The 26,454-nt window shown below is 39.4% G+C and overlaps 1 protein-coding gene across 2 annotated transcripts in view; it reads right to left on the minus strand.

Annotated features, from left to right (window-relative positions):
• Nucleotides 1-982: 982 nt before the first annotated feature.
• lrrc4cb (leucine rich repeat containing 4C, genome duplicate b) overlaps nt 983-26,454 on the minus strand; it is a 46,605-nt gene continuing 21,133 nt past the window's right edge. For both annotated transcript variants that reach the window (XM_086294188.1, XM_086294181.1), the window contains one exon: nt 983-5,851. In XM_086294188.1, the coding sequence (XP_086150314.1) occupies nt 3,938-5,824 (1,887 nt within the window). In that variant the 5' untranslated portion in view covers nt 5,825-5,851 and the 3' untranslated portion in view covers nt 983-3,937. The remainder of the gene's footprint in view (nt 5,852-26,454) is intronic.

The following is a 26,454-nucleotide window of genomic DNA, read 5'->3' on the forward strand; positions in this document are numbered from 1 at the left end:
AATAAAGCCCTGTTTTCACAGCATGTGTATTCTGTTTTTTAAACCACACTTCAATTAATGATCATCTGTTTCACTGTTTTTGAAAAAAAAAAGAAAAAGTAATGGCTTTCATACAGTATACATAACCTGGAAATTAATGGGGTCACTTTTCAGTTTCAGAACTGGATTTGAAATCATTTCACTGTATCTGAGTGTTTCACCTCAATAAATTAATCATTAGGTGAATGAATCAATTATAATCTCAGAAAAGACATTCTAGCTTTCGAGATGAATCGTACAAGCCTGTCTGAATGACTCCTGCACCACAACGTGAGCAGCCATATCAGAAGCACTTTGTGAATGAAATGGAGCAATCCCAAAGGCAGTTGTGACTGTAAGCCATTTTGTGCTATTTGTGGGTGTCATAATGACAAGCGGTCTCTTCACTGAATTGTTGTAATTTTTCACACCAACCACGATTGTTTCTGGTGGAGATTTGGTTTAACGGATTTGACATTAAATACATTTTAAAGTGCCAGTGAGAGTAGCGCAGGCTATTGTTAGCGTATTCTTCTGACTCTCTAAGGTTCTGTGAGATCCTTTATTCACCACATTGAGTCAGCAGAGAGAGCAGGAATAGCCTATTGCGCTATTGGTTAAGGAATTCTCAGATTTGACAGCGTGAATCAAATGATTCTGTCAGACAGATGGGATGATTCATATTAGATAAAAGAATCCAAAAGGCTATGTATAATGCAGAAAAAGCACTTCCTTTTAAACAGATCCCCTTCCATCCTCTGACCTCATAAAATAAGCTACAGTACTTTTTAGTTTTGGGTTTTTTTTTTCTCCAGCGCATTCTTGTCAGTTCAGACTTCTTTGAGCTGCTTAGCAATCGCTTTTGTTCGAGTCTTTCTTTACATGTGTTCATGTGCAAATGGGACAAAGACAGCAAAAATGGTGACAAGATGTCTGGTAATAATATATCCATGGAATCTATTGAAAAAAAAAAAAGAATTGCAATTTTTATTTGTATTCATGTACAGTATGAACTACAATCTCATGTATCAATAATTGAACATCATCCTCAGGGAAATTAGTTGGACTCCTTACAAGCACAGTCTCTTGTTATTTTTTTCTTTTTTCTTTTTTCTTTTTTGTCATTTTTTTAAACAATCGAAGCACATGTAAAATTATGATCTGATTTTTTTTTCTTTTTTGCAATGTGTTTTTGAAAATATTTTTTTTTCCTTTTGTAGAAATTTAACCGTGTGATGAATACTCTCTCTGAAAATGAGAGAGAATGTCCCCAACATATAAGTATCCCTCCCCATACATGGACAGTTGGCAGAATAACACACAAGAATTGGAATCACCTTGGCTAAGGATTTTGCACAAAAATCAAGCTCACTCTGCTGGTATTTCAAGTCCAACATTCTGCATTCAGTCCTAAATCCATTCTGGCTTTCAAGGATCTTCAATCTTACACTGTCCAACTAAAGTAAATACCAATACAGAGACATTCCATTCATTCTGAATAACTCACAACCCTCCACCCAAGTATATATATAAAAAAAAATCTGAACCTTGTTTTTTTCACTGTAGCCAGCGTCAACATTGAATCATTAAGCCACCAAAAGCGTTGAAAAGGAATTGAGCACTGAAAAAAAATGAAACAGTGGAAAGGGAAAGAATGGTTCACTCACTGGCATTACCAATCAATAAATTCCAACCCTGACGGGGAACAAGTTACTGATTCTCTCTCATAACCAAGTCTTTAAATGCATATTTTCCGTCATGTTTGTTATTCGCCATCTAACTGCTATTGTAGAAAACAAAAGAATTCATTTAGAGAGAGCGAGAGCGGGAGAGGTTTCTGAATATTCAGCACTCCGTTCCCCTCATACTTCTAGCAGACCTCACAGAGATGAAAGCTAAAAAGGCAAGCGGAACTGCCTGGACAGCTATATTGTCAACTGTTTTTTTTTTTTTTGGTTACATCATGTGACGATTTACACTAAATAACTCAAACGCAGAGACATCATGTGTGGGTCATATCCCGTCCAGAGCCATCTGTAAATATAAGACTACGTTTCATTTTGCCAGTTTTGTCGATGATTAGATGTATTTGTGAAGTGGCCAGTGGGACACATTAAAATATGCTTGTTGCACAGACACCAAAGCGAAAGGCATATCTACCTCCTCTTACTTTCTGTACAAGGTCACTGTTTCCATGGCGACAGGCTGATGGCTAGTTTTTCCTCCTTATTTCTTATCTATTTTTTCACTCCTCTCTCTTCATATCTGCAATATCTCTGTTTGAAGACCCCTCGTGACCATTATAGGTCTGACTCCCTCTACCCAACTGCTGTTCTTCACTTTTCAATTCTACCTTCCCCTTTCCTTAAGCCTTCTCCGTTGAAAGACTAAATGAAAAAGCGGAGCGTAAACAGACTACAGGAGAGACAATGTTTTGATGGTCTTTAAATGATGCATCATCAAAGAGAGTGTGTGTGTTTGTTTTCCTCGAAGAAAAAAAGCCGAGTGGGGGTCGCTTCAATATCAAAGGCCTCTACCCCCTGTTAGATGTTGGGTAAAGGGAAAGTGAAAAAGTCTCGTGCTGTTTCCTTATCAGCTTTCCTCTGTTAGCCTGCAAATGAACTGCTGATACAGATTAATGAGCTATAACCCATCTTCCCTTATTTTGTTGCAGGTTCCTAGCTGCTTCACTGACTATGTTAGCTCCGTCTGCTTTAGTCTGACAGGGTCACACTACATTACAAAGCAGCCTCATTTGCCTCTTTATCTGTTCTAACAGATGGACTATCAGCGCCTGAGCTTGTGTGACCCTGGGGTGATGGCAAGGTAATGCGACACTGAGTGGACGTAGATCATTACTGGGTTAACAGGGAGGCTACAGACCACAGCCTTATGCTTCCCGTCATTTTCCTAAGCAATATTCTGCCATCGTGCGGCACATGCCGGTAGATAAAGCGAGACAAATGAGACATGGCGAGGGGTGAGGAACGTGCCCGAGCTACGCGACAGCAAGACAAAGAAGCAAGAGGACATGGAGGAGAAGAAAGTGAGGAGAAAGAAGACAGAGGGTAAAACGGCAACATGGAGAATTCATGGGGGTATGAAGAGGGAGGGGGAGGTGAAGGCGGAAAAAAAAGACAGTCAAGGTAAAGCGTCAAGAGTGTAAAGAAAAAGTAGGAGGAGGAGTGGGAGCAAGACCTTAATCTTAATTAAAGTGAAGGATATATGGCTGTTGTTTAGAAGCCACAGGGGAAATGCACATTTACTCATTTGGCAGCTTTGCTCCTCAGGCACGCTGGCTTCGCTGTGATATCATCCAGAGCCGTGCCATTAAAAGATCTAATTTTGTGTTGAGTGACAGCTAGAATAGCATGGCGAGGAAAAGAAAAAGTCATTTTATGTTTTCACGTTTCATAAACTTCCTTCAAATTGGAACTGGTGTGCTGCACTACTAAATAAATGCTTGTAAATACTTGGGCATTGTCCTTCAATAAACCGTGTTATCAGATAAAATGTAAGTAGTGAATGAAGAGCATTGCATTAGAGTTTAAGGCCAATGGAAATAGTGAATGCTGCATTTGATACCTTTCAGTTTCCGTTTTAGCAAACCATTCTTTCCCTTGTGCGGTATTACACAGAGAGATAGAGAGAGAGAGAGAAATAAAGTGAGCTAAAAAGCTATCACAAATTGTTTTTCTTCATTTAGCCACTAGACATATTTTTAATAAATAATCTTTGTTTTTGTAAAGACACTTTTTAAAGTTTCATATGTCGTCCCTTTGCCAAATGCTGACTAATCGCCATAATTGACATCAACTCTGTGAAGTCAATGGCATTCAATTTCTTTTATCTTTGCGTTTTGGTCCATTGTACTCCAAGTGTGTAACGGCTGATGCTGGACATTTAGTCAAATTTAAAATCAGATTTGGGTCTCTTGTACATTGTCTTTTGAGCAAGCTTGAATCAGTAAAGGTTCCTGTGTGGCTGAGCTGTGTATGGTACTGAGCATAGGAGGATGGTGATAAGAGCTCTTGTAGGTGTTGTAGTGGTTGTAGTGCTCCAGAGGGGGCAGCGATAGGTGTCTCTCCATGGCAGCAACGCCTGCCAGCTCTTCTTCAACGGTAATGACCTCCATGGAGGAGGCAGGGCCATCGGGATCCTGCTGGTTGTGTTGCTTCCTCATCTTGTAGAAAATAACCAGCAGAACAGCAGCCATGAGTGTGATGGCCACGAAGCAGCCAATGATAATCTTAGTGGTTTTCATCACCTCATCCAGGGATCCCTCTCCCTCCGGATCAAGAACTGGAATGGTGTAAGTCCGCTCTGTGGTCCTTGTGGAAACAGGAGTACCTTTTGTTGTTGAGGAAGACACCCAGCCAAATGGGGGAAGTGGTGTTTGGCTATCCTCCCCCATCATGTCAGTGGTCTCAACTGTGACTGTGGTAAAATAGGTCACCCCACTGCTGTCCAAAGAAGTGACATTAAGCACAGCGGAGGCAGAAATGTTGCCTGCTGTGTTGCTAACCATACAGGTGTAAGTCCCAGTGTCCTGCATTGTGACGCTAGTAAAGTTCAGCGTCCCATCATTGAGGACAGACAAACGCACTTTGTAGGCCCCGTGAGTCACCAGTGAGCCGTTTGGTGTGAGCCAGCTGATGGAGGTCACCGAGCTTGTACGACATTTAAGCTCTGCACCCATGCCTTCGGTCACATTCAAGTCACTGGGTGGCTCCACAATAACAGGGACATCACACTGAAAGTAGCTGTGGTCCAGTTCTCCAATGTAGCGACCTTTCAACGCTGAGGGAGTATGGCAACGTGCACAGCAGCTGGTATTGGCTGGTACAGTTTCCTTCAGCCACCAGCTGAGCCACAGAATATCACAGTTGCAATTCCAAGGATTGTGATGGAGGTGGACCCGCTCTAAGCGATGTAACGGTGTGAAGAGGTCATGGGGTAGAAATGTAAGATTGTTATGAGCCAGGTTGAGTTCTACCAGTGACTGAAGATCGTCAAAGGAATTCCTCTCAATAGTTTGAATCTGGGCATGCATCATCCACAGCTTCTGGAGGTTCACTAGCCCTGTAAATGAACTGGGCTTTATAACAGAAAGCTGGTTACCTGACATTTCTAGCTCTTCAAGCCTTACCAAAGGTAAGATATTGGGGATCTCTTTGAGATTGCACATTCCCAGGTTCAGGTAGCGGAGATTGCTCAGGTCCTTGAAAGCCCCGTCAGAAATATAGGAGAGACGTTTGAGCTCACCTAGATCCAGCCTTCGAAGCGAGGGGACCCGGTTGAAGGCATAAGATGGTATACTTTCGATGGGGTTGTTTCTTAGCCACAATTCTTTCAGCTTGGACAAGTACTCGAATGCTCCATTGGGGATTGTCGTGAGCCGATTATCAAAGAGCTCCAAGGTGTTGAGGCTGGCCAGCCCATTGAAGGCGCCAATTTCAATGCTGCGGATGTGGTTCTTGCTCAGTTGTAGGATCTCCAGATGGCGCAGATGTTTAAAACTGTCCACCTTGATTACCTGAATGAGGTTATCCTGGAGGTTCAGGTAGCGAGTGTTGGTAGAAATGCCATCTGGAACATCCCTTAGACTGCGGCGCGTGCATATGACTTTGCTGAACTGGTTACTGCATGAGCAGACGGAAGGACAGGTCTGAGCACGAACCAGCCCAGCCACCACCAGGATCTGAAGGGCCAAAAGCAGCACAAAGAGGGGGTTGGATAGTGCCCCCTTCAGCCTACGACCTCTCATTGTCTGGCGCTGGAGGGAAGAGATCATTGTGTTCAGCATTCATAGTTCATCCGCTGTTTGTGTTCTCTGTAACGAGAAGAAGCAAAAAAGAATAACATTAAGTACCAGGAAAAGTAGCCGGCAATACATTGCACATGTTGTTATCATGTATGAAGGCAAACCCAATATCTTTGTATATTTAGACTGTTTGGTCACATGAAATAAATGGCACAAAGGTGGAACTTCAAGCTCTGAGAAATTGTAATAGGCATTTGTTTTTCATTCTTTTTTGGCATTTGGACTGAATTGTTGAATAAATTTATACAGTACATTGTGCAGAGAATAATGAAACAACAAGATCAAGAATTCAAAGCCTAAATTAATTGTCAGTATTACTCATTTGTGTATTGAAACACAAGTATTTTTTTAGCTCCTTAACTCTGGACTGTCCCAGATTTTCAAGCTTCACAGAAGCCGACACATCTACACAGGAGACTGAAAATGGAAAATGAGAACTTAGTATCTGCATCCCATCAGAGCCCAACCTGCAAATTTCTTGTAAGCCCCCTTCTCATTGGCATCATAAGACAGAAATTATTTAATAGAATAAAAAGCCTTAGTCATAAAAATTTCAAAAGAAGTGCAATCCACTGGAGTCATTTTTTTTTTCAGTGGAAGACAAGTCAGTAACACCAAGGCATTATGCTCAGTGAATATGGCACGGCACTGTCAAACACACTATATGAACGACAGTTAAAATTACTTTCTGTCCAAAACACTACTAAAAAAAGGTATGTAAAAAAAATCAATTTCTTCTTGGTTAAAAATGTGCTATAGGTTATATGATACGCAGCAGGTTTCATTTAATTTAATTTTGTTTTTACTCCAAAGCTTGAAAATGATCTTTAAGTAAGGCTTTAAAAAAGTGTTACACAATTACTACTTTTTCCTCATTTAAAGCAGCGTTCCAGCCCTGTTTACATTTTATTATGATCCAATGTATGGCTCAAGAGTGTGAAGAGGTCTTATACTGTCATTAAATAACTATAGCAAAATTTCTTACATCCAAAATCAAATGACTAACAAGAAACTCATTACTCTGCTATCTTTGATTAGATTAAATTGGATTATATTAATCCAGTCACCCAATAGATCTACTTTAAGAATATGCCTGAGCATGCTGAAGATAAAAATAGACCACAAGATTCATACACATACAGCACAGCACAGCCTGTACCTCCCACTTTTACACTGCAGTGTGGATATGATGTTATTGCAACTCTGCCCCCCAAAGATGGTACCCTACAATAAAGTTGTACATGCAGTATAACAAACCTACCCGACATGTGGAGAAAGTATAGGTTTGGCAACATTGTGTCAACCTCTGCTGTTAAGTGATACACACGTCATCCTTCACTGCACTTAATGGGTTCACCAACAGCAAAGCACTCTTGACTTTTGCAAAAAACATTAACCTTGCCTACTGGTTCCTTAGATTTAAGTATTCTCCTTGTCTCTTCCTGGCTCTTCCAAGTGAAGTTATCTGTTAATCATCTCTTTCCATCAACCCACGAGCAAGGAGAAACAAGTATATTATGACAGGTGTTTTCTAAACTGTAAAAAATTGTTAACTGAGGCGGAAATGTTCTCCGGTGAGGATGAGTGGCTGACTTAATCAGTAGCAATGAGTCTACATGTGGCTTGGTTTTGCACCAGCCAGTCTGTCATGATAGCTGTGATGTAGTGAGGCTGTGGAGAGACGTGCCTCTGCTGGGGAATCAGATCGAATAAGGCCTCCCACTGGCAGGAGCTCATTTTGTTCGGCTGGAATTACAACAACCCTGCACTGCCACCTAAGAGAAGAAAATGTCAGACATGGCAAACACACTAATACTGATTATTTGCTGTCAATAAAACATCACAGTTTGCACTTCCACTTGAATGCTTAAAGAAAAGAGCATGTCATTGCCACTCCTGGAGCAATTGTACTTTTCGGTCACATGCCTTATTCATAAAGCACTTGATCTAAAACCAGTTTTATCAGCACAGGATGTCTCATTCCATGAAGAGATGGGACATATATTGCATAAGGAAAGGAAAACGCTACCAACATCCTTCCTGCCTTTGTTGCTGCAACACTGCATGGATTAATTTCATCTAGGCTCGCTCAACATGTATTCAGACTCACTAAAAGCAGTGGCTGCTTACATCTAAAATCCTGCCAGCAACATAAAAACACACCCACCCTTACTTCTGCACCAGCCGCCACTGGCATTGTGGGTGACACCACAGTGATTTGCCAAATGCATTTGTTATAATGAGTTTGTTGGAAAAGTGCTAGGGTAACATATGTCTCAATCAAGGTGTACACAGCAAGGAGAGCATTTAAATTACAATGTCAGATGATTAGAGTCTGTCAGTGTTGCACACTTGAAACAACAACATTTTACTCTGACTAGGAAAATGTGTTATAGCGGACATTTCCACACGCTGGGGAAGCAAGCTTGGCACAGATGTCTAGACACTGAATGCTTTCCAGTCAAGAAATTTAGTACTACTTGGAAAAAATAATCTCTTTTGTAGTCTAAATTAGTGAATATGAGAATAAATATGTTAAAAGTTCTCAGCACAAATCAAACTGACGGGAATCTTTGAGGATGAAATGCAACAAGAAACGTTTCATTACGGATCATTTGCATTTGTTGGCAGCTGTTCCCCTCTGAGTTGTAAGGGGGAACTTTGAATTGTTGTGCACATTTGCATTTCCACTTTTCCACAAAAAAAAATTAAAAAATAAAAGCTCACATTCATTAAGCGCTGTGTCGATCTCATGTTTGTCTTAAGATCATCACACTGATTTCCCACAGCTGATTTCACTTTGTGTGTTATTTACACTTTCAGTTTTTCTTTATTAAATGTAATGGTACAATAACTAAAGCCAGCTGAAAGAACAATAAAAAAAACTGTCTTCTATATTATTGCATTATTAACTTACTGCATTAGGGAAGAGTGAGTCAAACCAAAAACGAAGTCACATTGTTCATTAGACAATTACTAATCAGCCATTTGCAGTTGATCTGGTCTATATGAAATTGATAGAGTGGATAAAATATGGAGTGATATGAAATGTGGCAAGTATCTCATTGTGCTGGATAAAAGACGCCCGTGGCCACGGACAGGGCTGTCTGATGAACTGAATATCATCTTCTTAATTCATTCAATGCATTAGTGATTCATTGTATTTGCATACGTTTGTTGCATCTCTTGCTTTTAACATCGTTTGTGCTGCTGTGTAACCTCACAGGCCATCTGGGTCTTGGAAGACCTGAGCATAGACAATGTGCCTTAGACATGGACAAAACAAACAGTGTTTGAAAGTCTCAAACAGTTTGAAAGTGCCATATTATTAAAGTGTTACATTAGCATATGCTTTGTATACAACAACCTGCACCCCATAAGCAACATAACACACATCAGTATGCTAAACAAGGATGATATGGATTTAGAAATTCGGGGGGGTCATTCCACTGCAGGGCAATCTGCCACTGCATGTGACGAATAAACTTTGAACTTGAACTTGAAATTTACATTTTCATAAATATCTTCCACACATTCCAAGGACGAGTAATGATATATCTGTAAAATTTTACTGTTTAAAGTTTTCACCATTTGCACATACAGAAACATTTCTTTGATTTGCAAACCTTACTCAAACAGTGATCAAGAGTGGACTGTTAAAACTACAATGACAATACCTACTGTGACTGTTTTCTCTACATGTATATGAATTATTTGCAGAATTGTAATCTGTTATGATTTATGTTCTTTCTGCAAATTATCTAATAAATTAAACATGTCAAATTTTCTTCAGTAGTCATCCAAAATATTTTGAGTGACAACTGATTAATGAATACTTTGATCATTTAAAACAATACTAACATCTAAAACAAGCTGACCACAGAACATTTGGGTCTGGACAATGTTCTTTACTTTCTAACATGTCATAAATAAAACTGTGAACTGAAAAAAGTGATATTTAGCTTAAATAATAATTAAAACAATGACCCATTTGATAAATGACTGGAATACAGTGTGAAATGTGTGCTAATATCCAGTGAGGCATCCAGTGTTGTGCCTGAAGTGTTCTTATGCTGATCAGACATAAACATTAGTAGCCTATACGTATATGTAAACATCCTGAAAATAATTACTTGTTATGTTGAGTTAGTAATTAGATTTTTGCAAGCGTGACTGTGTTTGTGCCGCTACATATTGTCAGTAGGAAGACTACTAGACTTTTAAATCCAACATAATAAAACATTTCTCTCTTTGCTGCAGTGCGTGTGCACGCTGGCATGCATTTTTTGTCCCAGAGGGTATAAGGAGGGGAGGAGGGGGGGCAGCTTTAAAATCTGGCACTGAAGGCCATCATAACCAGCGGCCATCACTGACATGCAGACTGGAAGTGCTTCACTCTCCAGTTTTCGCTTAACCTGAAAGAAAGGCAATTCGCCTTCCTCCATTTTGGCCTCGGTGCTCTCAGTGCTGGTGTTAGGGAAATAAATCTACACATGCTGCCGGGTGCTGCTGACTTATCAGTCATATGCTGTTCTTACAAGAGGAACGGAAATGACGGCTGGTTGTGTCTCAGCACTGAAAGAGAAATGTTTTCTTGAACATTTTTCACTCTATTGGTTTGATCCAATATGTTTTTTGGTATAATTTCTAGCTTGCTTGATGTAGCGATTTTTAAACCTTGTATCTAGGATATGGCCTTGCTGAAGATGTTGCATGTATTGCTTAGCACCACATCTGTCACCCACCACCCTGGCTGGGTCAGTTGTTGACCAAGCAGCTCTTTGCTCTGACTTCCAATCCACTCCTCCCAATACAGTGAAGTCAGAGTCATGAAAACAGAAAGAGCACATTTTGATGTTGATTATTTCTTTACACCCTTTATTCTGGATTACCTTCAAGATCATGAGTAAAATGGCCAGAACAGAACAGGGCAGACACACATCTGAGTTAAGCAAAATGTAAATATATTTGGTGGAACGGGCAGGTGATGGAAGAAACATCCCGGAAAAACTGCACTCCATGACGATATGAAGCCACAAAATAACATTTTAAAGTAGGTTTGAGGTAATGTGTTTCTGATTGCATGGGATTCACATCATTCACATTGTGTTAGAAGCACATTTAGTTGCAGATTTGCTTTAGACATGAAAAAAAGTAGTAGTAGAAGGTTAAGCTTTGATTTTCTTCCTAGTCTTATGTGGAGATACGAGCACAGGGCGTTAGATGGAATGACTCTATGTAGCCATAGGGTAAAGGATGTTATGATGACTGCAGGAGCACTCTAGACTTATTAAAGTTAAATGTGTTCACACTGACCCCTTTTTCATCCTAAAGCAGCATTGATTGATTGGTTTTGGCCTCTATGGAGAAGAAAAATCAAAACAAGCTTGCAAACACATTGACTTAACACACAAAACCCGAGGAATCTATTAACCTATCCATCTACTGACGTTCAAGGTCACGAGGGCACTACAAATATAGTAATTCATTAACGCAGATACAAAGTTGTAGTACGACTGCATTTTATCATTAGTTTTATTTCTCTTTGGTTTTTTTGGTTCATTATCTGAAAGTGTTAAGATTTAGTTTAAGTCTTTATTTGTGTTAATTTTTATACTTTTTTATACATATTTTTCACAACCTGTTTTAGTCAACAATAATAACCACAATTATAATAATCCACAATGTTGTTGTACATGTACAGTAACAATAAAGGGCTTTTTTTATTCTATTCTATTCTACCCTTGCATAAATGTCACCAGTGTTTTGGTGAATGTAGGTAAAATCTAATCTATAACCATCTAAGCAAGCTTTGATTGCTCCGTGCACAAAATGGAAACGGACAACAATCTCAGTCTCACGAGAGCAAAGGTGGTACAGTTGACCCTCTGACCCAAAGCTTAACCTCTGCCATCCCTTCAGGGGGAGCGGTGCTCCCAGATGGCATCATATTATTGAAAATCATCACGTATTTTTATGACCAGGCTCATTTTCTCCAGTCTGTGATAGAAGAGATTAAATTAAAAGAAAGGCAGAATTGAAACCAATCAAACTGCCATCTGGAATTATAGTTAGACAGACAATCACTGTGGGGACAGAAACATATAGGGACACTTTCCTTTGCCATCAGGCAATGTGTGGTGATATTATTTCTGAAAACAGAACAAAAGAAAATTCTAATTAATCTGTTGTTTCTTGTGAGGAATGTGATAACAGTTATCAGGAAACCAGCCCTTTTTTTTCCTATAGACTGATGATTGGTGTATGAGTTCTGGTCTGTCCACAATTTGTTTGCATTAGCATAATTCACTTTGCAACTGCAGTTCTGAAAGTGCCGTAAAATAACTGATATGATGAGATTTTGTATCGCGTGTCAAATTTACCTGTTATAAAAACAAGAAAACACAAACATTAAAATCTGTCAAAAATGTTTTTAAAATTAAAAATGACTAAACTCCCTGAACTCAGTCACACAGTTCTATACTCAATTTTGAGACAGTACACTGGGCTCCTCTGAGTACTCAGAAATTAATCAAGTATAACATGCAACCATTAAAACAAATTTTTCTGTTCAGGAATGCAAGTAAATAACTGTAATTAAGCATCTTAATAATAATAATTATATATATATGTATATATATGCGGTATAAACTTAAAACTGGGTGGTGGTCTAATAAATTTGTTACGTGTTGTATAAGAGGAGTTTTGAAATGTAAATCCTCTGTGTATCAAAGTTACACAAAGATTTAAGATAAAAAATTAAAAGTCTTGCAGCTCATTAGCTCATTCACAGCAATAATCATAAATAGGGATGGGTATCGAAAACCGGTTCTTGTTGAGAACCGGTTCCCACTGTTTCAATTCCTTGGAATCGTTTGCCACTTTTAAAAACGATTCCCTTATCGATTCCAGTCGCCCCGAATGACGTCATCACGTTGAGTAGCGTCTTTTACCCAGTAGGAAACACGGCGCCTGAGCGGCACAAACGCTCAAAAGTTTGGTTACACTTTATGAGAAAGGATGACAACAGGGCAACGTGCAATACTTGCAAAGTAGAGATTTCATCAAAGGGAGGAAACACTACGAATATGCAAAAGCATTTGCTCAAAAAACACGCGATTGCTTTCAACGAATGTCGTGTTTTTGATCCGCTCCGGACTAGCGAAGCTCAACCCAGCAGCAGCGGTAGCGTTTCCACGTCCTCTCCCGTTAATACTGCAGGTAACTAATCAATTAGCATTGCATATTATGTTAGCGCGATTTACCTTATTACAAAACCTGCTATTACTGTGCGTTGCATTTAGAGAACCATGATGAGAGAGACAGAGTCTGGCTGGCTCAGATGCTGGCAGTTCTCGCTGCAGTCTACCGGTAGCGTCTCCTTTCAGGCCAGGATAGACGAATGTCACCCAGCAGTGTCTAAGTTTGTGGTCAAAGGCTTGCACCCATTTGCCGCAGCAGATGCCCCCGATTTCACTTTGGTAAGTGAATGTGTTTAATTGTAGGCAGTGACATTACTGGATATTCTTGTGTAATTGCTACAGAATAATTTATGTTAAACTTTGTTATTGCTACAGGAGAATATTTATTTTATTATTTTACATATACATTTTTTTTCCTGGGGACCCTGTGACACCCCATTGAAGAGCCGTAGGCTGTGAATCTCTTAAGATCTCACTGTTGGGTTTGTAAGGCCATGTTACTCCTAAATTTCTATCTTGTTCAAAGAGAAGATATAAAACACAGTTCTAAGCTAATCGACTTTAGTGTTCTCCTTTTAAAAAAAAAAAAATCGATAAGAGAATCGATAAGGAATCGAATCGTTAAACAGAATCGAAAATGGAATCGGAATCGTTAAAATCTTATCAATACCCATCCCTAATCATAAACATTATTCTAAGCATATGTTAATAATACATGTTTCTAAACAAGAAACAGAAGAAATAGAAATTCTGCATTCATCCAGTTCTCAAAAGCAGCAGGAAGAATTTCACGGTCTGATCCAGGATCAGAGACACACATATTTCAGGATGTCAGTGGGGCAGTTTGAACTTGATGGCAGAGTTGGGACCGCATCTAAAGAGGTAGAGAAATTATTTCAGAGACCCAAATGACCCGGAGCAATATCTAGCTGTGAGTCTGAGGTATTTGTGTCTTCAGTAATGGTGCGTGTTTTGAGCTAAGCGCGCACTTGTTGCCAAATGCAGTGGTATGATTGGTTATATGAGTTTATTTGGAACTGACAAATCCAGCTTGGGCCGAAAAAAATTAATGGCGCAAATTGGTCCAGTGAAATCAGTCAGAGTGAATGACTGCATTAAGAACAGTCCGCGTCCAGTGTCTAAAGGCCTTAAGAAAGATTGCTTCTGTGACTGTTGTTAACTGCAGCAGTTATTCATGTAACCACAATGCCTGTTGTGGTTGTTAAACAGTGTCCTGTTATATAGAGTTTTGTATGTGCCTTTCACATCGACTACAGGAGGTATGACAGGGTTTTAGAACTGAAAACAAGTATAAGCCACAGTGGTATTTTTAATTGACATCGGTCCATATGATGATGATAGGACTCCATTATGTCAATAAATGTTATTCAGTGGGCTCACATAACTAACTATACTAACTCAACTAAATAAATGTATACAAAGTAACAAAATGGTAAATGGCCTGTGTTTGTATAGCGCTTTACTTAGTCCCTATGGACCCCAAAGCACTTTACACTACATTCAGTCATCCACCCATTCACACACTGGTGATGGCAAGCTACATTGTAGCCACAGCTGCCCTGGGGCGCACTGACAGAGGAGAGGCTGCCGGACACTGGCGCCACCGGGCCCTCTGACCACCACCAGTAGGCAACGGGTGAAGTGTCTTGCCCAAGGACACAACGACCGAGACTGTCGGAGGCAGGGCTCGAACTGGCAACCTTCCGATTACAAGACGAACTGCCAACTCTTGAGCCACAATCAGTTCAAAAACATGAACCTTGGTTGGGTCACGGCTCTGTCCCTGTCCCTTCTGCAGAAAGGGACAGTTTCAGGTAAGTAGAGGAAGATTGCTAACATGTGCCAAGCAAGAGGGTAAAGAAACACCTTTCAAGTGATAATTCAATTCCTATTCACGTATTACCTTATGCTGCCTCCATTATAATAATTACATGAGCTAAATAATCTGCAGGGACCTCCATGTTCAAATGCACTCTGCCAAGGCTCTGTCTGGTCTCTGCAAAGGGATTAAGACAGGATGCCCTAGGTGGCAGACTGACTGAATATGAGGGCGCTCTTAGTATTCGTGTCACTTGTCTAACCCACCAATCTGCTCCCATGACTGCGCTTCTAAAGAGAGATCTGCAGGACTGGCCAACTGTAGGTGGAAGGGCATCGGGGCAGAGTCGGGGATGATTAAACTAAATGAAAACATGGCACAGTGCAGTATGTTAGTATGACTCAAGCAGTGGTGTCAGTCTTGATACTTGGTTGCACACATATGGATTAACATTCTCACTGGAAAAAAATAGATTTGGTAACCAGAAAACTGTGAAGAAGCAGATTCTCTCCACATGCTGTGCATAAAGGAAGGTAGCAGTCTGTGCTAGGTTGGCTGACTACACACAGCCAGCATTGGTGACTGAATAAGGATCTGCACAAACCTCATATATTCCTTTATTAGTACAGTATGACATAAGATTTCTTTGTGTGAGCAGTGATGTAGTAAGGAGAGAAGTTGTGCTACCAGCAAAAGAATACAGAATGATTTTGTTTCTTCATTTAAAAGAGGAACCATTAAAAAGGTTTCACATTACAGTGATGCTCTTGTTACACTGTATGCATTTCCAAATGTTTTAAGTGAACGCAATTTCTTTTAGGTTTGTAGGCTCAAGGCAGAGGGCCAGGAAACTGTGTTTTAATTATGTAACGCTGTAAAGTGCGAATATTTACAGACATGGATAAAGTTTGCAATTTACCAGAATCCTTGAGATTTCTACCTCACAGTGGGAAATCACTAATATAGTGGTATTCTAATGCCTCTAAAATGCTGCCATTCATTGTTAGTATTGAGAAAGACAACAGTGTTGCATTAAAAATGACACAATAGCGATGTAGCTTCATTGGCCAGTCTTGGCAGGTTGCCACTCCCTCCAAAATGCAGAGTGCTTGAAGGGATTAGTTCACTGAAGTGTCTTCTGTTCAGTCACAGCTCTTTGCCAATGAATTCCGGCCATTCTAGTTTGCAAATTGACTGAATAGCAGAAGTTGCAGGCAGTTCTCTCGGGAGCTTTTGTGTTCACACTGGGGCAAAAGGATAGCGACAACAGATGACACTATACGTGGGCCAGTCTTTTGTTCTTTTGTTTAAGATTGCTTCCCATCAGTGTGCTACTGTCTTTCATTCGAAATCCCTTCCATGGATTCTGGCCTTTGTCTGTGGGTATGTGAGGAGTCATTCACACATCTCTAATAAGCGAAAAGCCGAGACCATTATGTGGTCACAGGTCCCTATCCTGAGGCACAGTTGGTATTGAGATTGGTCTTATTATTGGTCTCACGTTTTTTTGTTCTTTTTTTTTAGCAGAAAATGCTAGTTAGAATATATGTGGGCACACAATTACTATTTAGTTTACTTTAATAGTGTATAATTGTAGAATAGTCTTTAAAATCTATGGCTTTGTGTAGAATCACAGCTATTCTGTTAGATTTAAAGATATTTTCATAGAAACACCACTCTTAAAAAAGACGCCCAGATTTGATATAGTTATTTTTGTTTTAATTGATGGAATAAAACATCAATATTACAAAAAAGTAACTGCTCACAGACCCACAAACGCCTAAAACCACTATGTCAAAACAGCAGTAGCAGGACTGAAAAGATGCCACTGAATATATGCCTCTTTTTTTACTCCCTACTAGAGATTATTATCCAAGCCATTCTATAAGCAAGTCTTGCCATCGATCTTGGGAAAGCCTCTGGGCAGTTATTCTGAGCCGACAAAACCAACCTTCTTTTGAAATGAATGGGTCAAAAGCCACAAATGGAGCAAAGCATGCCTAGCACACACACCTAACACGTCTCACTCGCCATGTGTTATATACCAAATATTCCCCTCCAAAACAGCAGTGTATAGATGATGAATATTCCCTGTCTGTCCCTTTGACACATCAGTGACACTCAAGTGGGGTGACTGCCTTGGATTTCAATCCCTGCGCCACCCCAGCATCCACCACCAGCTCTGGATGTGGATAATTACTCACTACTCTCCAAACTTTAATTGTATTCCTTTTCTGCAATTTATAAGTTTCAAGTCTTAGTTGTCCAGCTGAACTGAACTGAATGTATCAAATCATAAGATCTGTTTAAAAATGCTTAAAACATTTACGGATTCTCCCTCAAAATATAACCCTGCAGGTTAGATTTTAGATTTTTAACTACGTACAGCTTCATGAAATCATGGCTTCATTTAGGTTTAGGAATAATACCATGATCCGACACCCCCAAAATAACAGACATATCTTGTAAAACTATTCAGTATTTCAGTATTAAAAAATGCTTTATTCACAATACAACTTATTTTATAAAATATTTTAGCTCATTTTGAATTTGATGACAGTGCAACATCTCAAAAAAGTTCATACGGGGCAAGAAAAGGCTGGACATGTAAGGACATGTAAGGTACTAGAAAGACAGCTGGAGGAATTTTACATTTTGCAGCTAATCAGGTTAGTTGGCAACAAGTCAGTAACATGACTGGGTATAAAAAGAGCATCTTTGATAGGTAATTTCTCAGAAGTAAAGGTGGACAGAAAACTGCATCTACAAATTGTGAACACATTCTTAATAATATTCCATAAAGTTGTGAAGAATTAGCTACAGTACATAATATCAAAATATTCAGAGAATCTGAACAAATCTTTATGTGTAAGAGACAAGGCTGAAAATCGATATTGGATGTCCGTGATCTTTGAGCCCTCAGGCAGAACTGCATTAAAACAGTCATGATTCTGTCATGAAAATCACTACATGGGCTCAGGAACACTTACAGAAATCAATGTTTGTGAACAAAACATGGGCACTGCTTTCTGAGCTAAAGAGGAGAGGGACCATCCGGCTTGTTATCAGTGCTCAGTTCAAAAGCCCACATCTCTGATGGTATATGGGTGCATTTGTCTCTATTAGCTTGGCACCTGGCACATTTGGAAAGGCACCATCAATGCTGAAAGGTATTCACAGATTTCACATAAACATATTTTTCTGGAAATGGAATTGTACATTAAATACTGCAGCTATTACAACAACAGGGCTTCAAAACTGAAGAGCCTGGGTGTTGAACGGCCCTTCTTGCAGTGCCTACCTTTTGCCTACTGAAAACATTTGGCTCATCATAAAACAAAAAATGTAACAAAGAAGACCCAGGACTGCTGAGGAGTCAGAATATCAGACAAGAAAGGGACAATGTTCCTCTCCCCAGTCCAGAAACTGATCTTGTATTTGTGCCATCAAAATCAAAATGAGCAAATATTTCTCTGAAAATGGTGATTTTTCTCAGTTTAAATTTGATACATTTTCTGTGTTCTATTGCAAATAAAATAAGGGTTTGCATACAGTATGGGAGATTATATGAAAGATTTTCAAATGTCAACCTCTTTTGGAATTTTGACACATGTTCACTACAATAGCGATATGCCTGCTAAACAACTGGATGAGGTTTAATGTTTTGGTGGTTTTAAAAAGAAAGCACTCTGATTTTTGAAGAAGTTCTCTAATAGTGGTTCTCTCTCTCTCTCTGGTTTTTAATGTCTGTTATTATACCTAGATTGCATTTAAATACAATAACATGCATCAGCTATGGATCAAATTTTAAACTACATTTGCATCTTTATGGCTGCAGTGTTTTCATGTTCACTCAACAAACCGTCACACAGTAAGCTTTCATTCAGAGAGAAGAATAAAGAAATCATAGAAACAAACAGAAATAAATTGCTCCTCTTGACGTGCCTTAGCTGACACACAACTCCTGACTAGCATTAATATATAATTTTGAACAGAACTTTGTTAAAAAATTTAAAGAGGATTTAACGGCTTTGATTCAAGAGTGGTGAATTACTTCCGTGTGAGACTTTGGTTGGGCTCAGATCTGCATGCACTCTGGGGGCAGACTCAGGCACTCATTATCATGTTTGGACTCTTAGAAAATGTCCAAGATGAAAGCTACAAGGAAACATATGTACTGTATATTTAATGGGCTTCATCATCTGAATATTCTAAAGTGGACACGCATCCAATTATCTACATGCTTCCCTAATAGATGCATGCAATGTGCACCTGCGAGGCTGTAAGTCGGCTGTTTATACAACATTACATAATTAAATATTTCAGCAAAGAGAAGAATGCAGTTATGAAACAAAATACCACAACTTTGTGAGAAGAGAACATGGAAAATGTAAATCACATGTTTACTGTTTTTGCACTAAATCCCGTACTAGTTACAGAAAAAATTATGTGTGCATATCTTGGTCAAGGATTAAGCGCAAGCTAAGCCCTTCTTTCTTAAATTGCTTAACTGACTTGAATAAAGTGACAACAGCGTGATACTTCTATTGATCCCTGCAGTGAAGCTCTCTTTTCACTTTGCTCCCCCCAGGGAGGTCGGAGTGTAGGGTCATCTTCACAGAAAACGCCCCTGGAGCTGGCAGCAAGTCTGTGGGGAATCACTGACTTGCTCAAGGGCAGGACAAGTACATGTGCAATACAAGCACTTCCCTGTGTGGTTACAGTGGAAGGGCCATCTCAAATCTCTTCTACTTGGAATATCTTCAAAGAAATTTTCAACATGAGAGAAGCTTAGTGGAGGTTTGATTTTCCTTTAAAGTGAATATTAGGAGAGCGCTATGCGGTTGTCTTAGTTTAAAGGCAATCTAGTCCTCTATACAGAACAGAAAGAACAATGGGTAATTTTCAGTGATTTCTCTCAAAGTATATACCTGCCATGTGCCTTGTGGTCACATATGGGTACCTGCCACCATTAGTGCTAATTAATATATCATAATTGCAAAAATAGACCCTGAACAATGCTGCGTTTTGCATATGTGTAGCTGTTGATATTATAGAACACTAAATTACTTTCATAAAGCAGCTAGTCCATCCCACTGCAACGATCTTCAGCTTGGAAATTAAATTCCCTTCGACCAGATTACTATAATTATCTACCTCACAGTGAAGGGTGAGCAGAGGATTAAGGTCTGTTTAAAAATAACCGCCATCCAATATATTTGGACTCAATAAATGAAAGCTGAAGAGCAGACATTTTCTCAGTGGAATGATTTAGATTTTTTTTCCTCCCCTCTTCTGCCTTCTCTTTTCTTCCCTCTATGTTAATCTGCTTTGATAATTCAGCAGTGAATGCATTGCGCTTGGTGGGAGACCGTCTTACAGTCAGGCAGAAATCAAAGCGGGGAAAATGCTGTTATTCAAGTGGCAGTCAACTATTCTGTAAAAAGTGGATCTACACTGTGCACAAAGTGTTGCACAAAGGCCCAGATGTACCAATAGGATGACAAATACTCATGAGCCATATATTATATGGTTACTTGGGATTTACCATGTTGAATTAGGATTGCTGGATTCTAAAGATTGCTGCCTCCTTTTTTAAGGTGGTTGAGGACATGTTAACTTATTTCATATATCCAGCCTTTTGCTGAACAGACTAGTTGTGGTTGTGTTAGGTAAAGGACTGTGTTAGCACTTTCTGATGGCTGATTGATTGCGTGTAGCCGGTGTTGACAGGATGCAGATGGCAGTCCATCATGTTTTTCTTTCATTATTTGTTCGTGGTGAGAAGTTTCAGCTGGTATGCTAATAAGCTGTTACAAATTGGTGCTGTGTCAGAAATTAGTATCTCCTCAAAAACATGTTTCCGAATGAGTTTGTCCTTGTTTGTCCTCGCTATCTGTTTCCTCTTTTGCATCTTTGGTGCCGACACAGCGCCACAATCACAAACAAATGTGATATCTGCTCATTTGAAATTCTATTCAGTTTTATTCCAATCTTATCTTTAAAGAAAAAAAAATGTATCTACAGATGAAAATGAACAAAGTTATGAATGTAATACACAAACTGACACAGGAGACATTTAATGGGGAGACAAAACTTTTCCTACTGATTGTATTGCTTTCTTTTCATGGCTTTTTGTGATATAACATATTTAATATACCTAATGCTTGGCCTTATGTCACTATAGTGATAACAATAACATTTACGTTGAGTTAAGAAGCATATGAAATTATGGCACTCTATCTTGGACATTAAGTTAACCTGTAAAGTGCAACAGTTGTTAACCGACACGCATTAACCAGTGATGGGCCATGCGCATTTCCAAAGTTGAAATGGCCTTGGGTCATCTTTACGTGTTTGATATTATTTATATTAAATCCTGGTCACCCCGAGGCAAAGCTGTCCAGCCACTGTGATGCTGATTATTGCTCATCTGAGTAGCTTGTTATTCAACCCTTTGATGTGAGATTGTTTGAATCAGCCATGTAGCCACTTGACACACTATTTGTCTTTGCATTTGTTAACAAATGTGTACTTTGCCCTCTTAATTATTCATGATGCTAGAAAAATATATGGATGAATTTTATGACTGCAGTTTATGTCAGTCAGCTGTAGGCTTACAGTTGGCCTATACAGTATAATATTATGCTGGAGACACAGCAAATTCCCCACTGACTTTAGAAATGCATTTGCTGCTAGCTGACAAGAACATGACAGCTGCAGGTTGACCACCTTAATAATCTCTAAAGCTCTAAAATGATTTGTCACTGGATTGGCATAATTACAAAACTAAATAATTGAATCCTAATTATCACCAGATTTCCTGAGAACAAGTAATACGTTGGTCTATGAGGAATCAGTACATCTCCAAATGCTTGAACATGCATTGTGTTTAGATGGTGCCACTTTTATGATAGATCGATACAGGAGATCAATAATAATCTAACCATAAACTCCCAATCTTTTTTGATAAATGGTAATGATAAATTTGCTTGAAAACCAACAATAGCTTATTTATTTAGCAGATTTGGAGCAACTTAAGCATTCTGTGTGGTTGTGTTTCTGGTTATCTGCTGTTGCTTTTGGTTTCCTGCATATAATGTTTTTCCTTTTAGCTTTTATGTCCACATAGCTGCTAAAATTCATTACTTGTTTTTGTTGTACTTGGTAGGTCAGTGTTATTGTTTGATTTTGTGTGTGTGTCTAAAACAGATGCCAGCTGTGATTCAAAACTATCTTCGAGATGAAAAATCAAAACTCAGAGAATTAATTCTGATATCAGTCAGCAACACCGTAACCTATTACAACAACAGGCACTAGATGAAGCTGTAATGACAAGACCATGTGTTACTAAAACTATTGACTCTTTTTTGCCTTTTTGTGTGTTTCCATTGTGCCCAGTCTTTTGAAACAGCGTCAGAAACTTTTTATAACCAAACGTTCTAGGGAATATTTTGTTATGCGGGGGGCAAAACCATGAAACAGATGACGCCATTTTCTGTACACTTGTTGCATTAAGTGCCTAAGGGAGTTGAAGTGAGTCCCATCATGCATGGGTGAGAACCATGATGGACAGGCTGCCAGTCTATCACAGTGCTAACACATATAGACAGAGAAACACATTCGCACCTACAGGCACTTTAGAGTCTCTAGGTCACCTAACATGACCTAACGCCTTTGGACTGCATGCGGAAACTGAAGCACATGGAAGAAGCTCATGCAGACATGTGGAAAACACACAAAAATGCAGTTTATGTATTATCACCATCAGTGTAAAAATAGCACACAGTAATCCTCTGCTTGTATGACTCAGTGTTACATCCATTTTCCTACTATTTAAGACACATATTTGTGTTTTTTTCTTCTTACCAAAAGAGCACATGGAGGACATTGTCTTTCTTGGTCTCTGTCTGCATATCTGCAGCTCCAGTGCACCTTAATCCTAGTGTTTTTTCACTCTCTTTCCTCGAAGCACCTTTCTCCTTCTCCCACACTCCCCTGAGAACCACTATCTGCCTCCCTCTATCCTGAAGCATTTCTCTGTCTCCTTCTCATTCTCTACTCTCATCACTAAATAATTCCTTACAGAAGAAAATCTAATCAAATCTCAGTGAGAGTGAGAAAAGCAGAGATGGGAAGAAATTGTGTGTGTGTGAATCAGACTTGGGAGAAGGGGGTAGAAAAAAAAAAAGGAAAGAAAAAAGAGAGAGACAGAATCAGAAAGCAACATTGGCCGTGTGTGAGGGGGTTGTAGAGTGAGCGAACCGCAAGTGCATTAGCAGTCAGAGCACTTAGTGTGAGGAATCCATTCATTATTCATTAGCTAATTCACCATGTATAGTAATTAAAATCAGAGCCCGCTCCAAAATGGAAAGAACCATGATAGACTGGTTTTCTATGTACAATATTTAAAAGCACTGTTTTTTAGTACTGGTGGCTTCAGGCTTTTATAAATCATGCTTAGGTGCAGGCTGCGACTAGGTGTCAGGACTCTCTTGGTGCATTTAAGGACACAGGGTGACATCTGTCTGAGGTGAGAATGCATCCAAAATAGAAATATGTAAATGTGTTGCATAAGATACCCAGAAAAAAAATGTTTATATATGAACAGACGATTATTTACTGCGTTTGAGTTATAAATTCAACATTTCTCAAGACTCGATAGAAAACACATTAAAAACTCCATTAAAAAACAACTTTTCTTTTTTTCTTTTTTTGTGTTTTTTGGACGTTGAAAGCGCTGCAAGATCAAAATAATGTCATGTCAATTAATAGCAGACTGAAATAGGGCATGCTGATCATTCCCCAGCTCAGTCTGCGTGGGAGTGGAAAAAGAAAAAAAAAAGTTTGAGCTATATTTGAACAACAAAGTTGCTTGTTTTGGCCTCATTCTGACAGCAGTGGTAAAGGTTGATGTCAAAATAATTCTACAGTACGTGTGGGTCTGTGAAGTGCCTGTTTATTCCAAGCTTAAGACTAATTGTCTCTCTGGCAGGTGTTTAAGATCAGCGGGCATGACCTCGAGCTTCTTTTTTCTTATTATTAGCTGTTGACTACATTTAAAAACCTTGCTGTGGGTAGCTCGTGCAAGTGTATGCGTGTGCATTCCTCAAACTCCTCAATTATGAGACCAGACTGATCGACTGTGACAATCGATGCAGAGTCTTATCAGAATATTAATGCGCAAGCCCCATACCATTGCTAAAGTCTGTGTATCTATATCCATGCATACTGTGTGTTTGTAAATCAGTAATAATGACAGAAATTGATAATAACTTACCACAAATCCATTCTAAATGAAAGTGATCAACAATCTCTGACTGCTCAGCAACTTTTGCGTGTATTACATTCCAAAGTGATGCATTTCTGTAATCACGTTACATTTGTTAGAAATGCAGTCATTTAATGCTCCAACCACAAATATGTTGCTACTTGAACTAGATAAGTTCTTCAATTATCTCTATGATGCGGGATAGAAACAAATGATCTCACATGCCTGTTTATGCCCACTTGCAGATCATTTGCTTGACCGAGCAATCTACAACTGCGGAGGAGTGACAGCGTTACGGCGTTAATTCTAATTCATTGCATGAAGGGACAAGATTCTGTCGGTGAAGACCAAACTGTGAGGCTCAGTCCAGAAACAATCAACAATTATGTGCTATGAAAATATTAGGGGTGCAACGATATTCGTATCGATATTGAACCGTTCGATACAGTGCTTTCGGTTCGGTACGCATATGTATCGAACAATACAAAATTTGTAATTTATTTTATCAATTTTCCTTCTGACGATGCTGTCTGTGTTGAGCGCTCAGTGAATCTGCGTTCGACTACTCCGCCTAGGCTGCACTGTCGAGCGCAGATCCACTGAGCGCTCAACACAGACAGCATAGTCAGAAGGAAGAGCGCAGGGCAAGCTAGCGAGACAGAAGTTAAGCTCTCCTTGCAACAGGCAAATTGAACCTCATTCAGATCTGGCGTTTGGAATTATTTTGGTTTTCATGTGACGTATGACCCTGAAGGTAAGCGAGTCATGGACTAAAGTAAAACAGTATGTTGGATGTGCCACGCAATGCTCAATTACATTGGTGTGAACTAGTGTGTTAGCGCAGTTAGCTCGTTAACGTGTTGGCCGTCTAGCCCCATGCACGGGGCGATCGGCGGTAGCTCGTTAACGGAGATTTGCTGTGTTGTGGCGTTAAGGTCATTTCAACGAGATTAACCTGAAAGCACTAGTGGGAACACAACGAATATGACTGCACATTTACGCCGACATCATCCTAGTGCAAAGACAAGTGGAAGCAGACAAAAAAAAAGCAAGCATGCTAACTTTAGCCGAGTCATTTAGACAGCTGTTAGCACATGATTCTCCTTATGCTGCTGAGAATATAGCCCAGAAGAAGCGGATAGTATAGCTTTTATTTTGGAAAGAGACATTTCTCTGTAATAAACTCTCTTTTCCAAAGATGAGTGATTCCTCAATCAGATACAGGGCTTGCAATATCGCTAGCCCGACGTCCCGGAGCTAGCGATTTTTTCAGTCGGGCTACCAAAATCTATCTCTGCCCTGCCCGTCGGGCTATTGTAGGAAAAATATATATCAATGCTTTTGCATTCTTTCGGAAATGTAGCTGGGTAATTATGTCATTGGCATCGGTGAGCCACTGTCAATATGTGACATATTGAAGTCGCGTTTGAATTTGCGCTTGTTTTTTTGCTTTCACTTTGCAATCGTGCGAACTGTGTATAGAGAGCGACAGCACTGATCTGTGAGTGATGATAATTTGTGCACCAATTCCTCTGACATCGTCTTATTAATCGTTAGCTTACTATGCAAACATGACAAGTGAAATCTCCAGCAGCAAGCTTAAACATGTGAGAGGTTGATCGCGCAGAGAATCGCTGAGCTTATGTGAGTGCGTGTGTAAAAGCATTTCAGTTCTGCTGAGCCAAATAAGACAGGTCAGGGTGAAGAAGTGACAGCCAAAGAAAAGCTTACCACAAAACGGAGAAGTTATGACAAATCAGACTATAAGGCAAAAAGAAAGTGCAGCTTTATGGTTTCATGGACAAAAGAATTTCTGTGGCTGCAATATGATGAGCTAAATAACCAGGGCTGCACATAAGTGGTCTGCAGGTGCGCATTCGCTGTCAAAATAAAAAACACGCACAAGGGTTAGGGTTAAATTTAAAAACTGTACTTTTGAGTTAAAATATATATTTATAATTTTAATAAATGACAAATAAAAAATGCATGAACATTTTTTTGTATCGAAAAAATATCGAACCGTGACACCAAAGTATCGAACCGAACCGAACCGTGAATTTTGTGTATCGTTGCACCCCTAGAAAATATGGTCTGTAAAAAGCAACATTGTAATTTCTTTTATACACTCTGTTGCAAAGCTAGCAGTGAGACACCATGGCACCATGACAGTAATGCTCAAGCTGGGCCCAACCAACAGCATTACTGTGCCCCCTCAGCGGACATCTAACTGATATACCTTAACTGTAAGTTACACTAATTGATACAATTTGCTATTAAAAAACTTGAACATCCATATCAC

The sequence above is a fragment of the Aulonocara sp. 'chitande type north' Nkhata Bay genome, linkage group LG1, assembly GCF_057382095.1.
Source record: "Aulonocara sp. 'chitande type north' Nkhata Bay isolate Kocher_YH1m ecotype deep benthic linkage group LG1, A_spYH_male_GT1.1, whole genome shotgun sequence".
In the NCBI taxonomy this organism is placed as follows: Eukaryota; Metazoa; Chordata; class Actinopteri; order Cichliformes; family Cichlidae; genus Aulonocara; species Aulonocara sp. 'chitande type north' Nkhata Bay.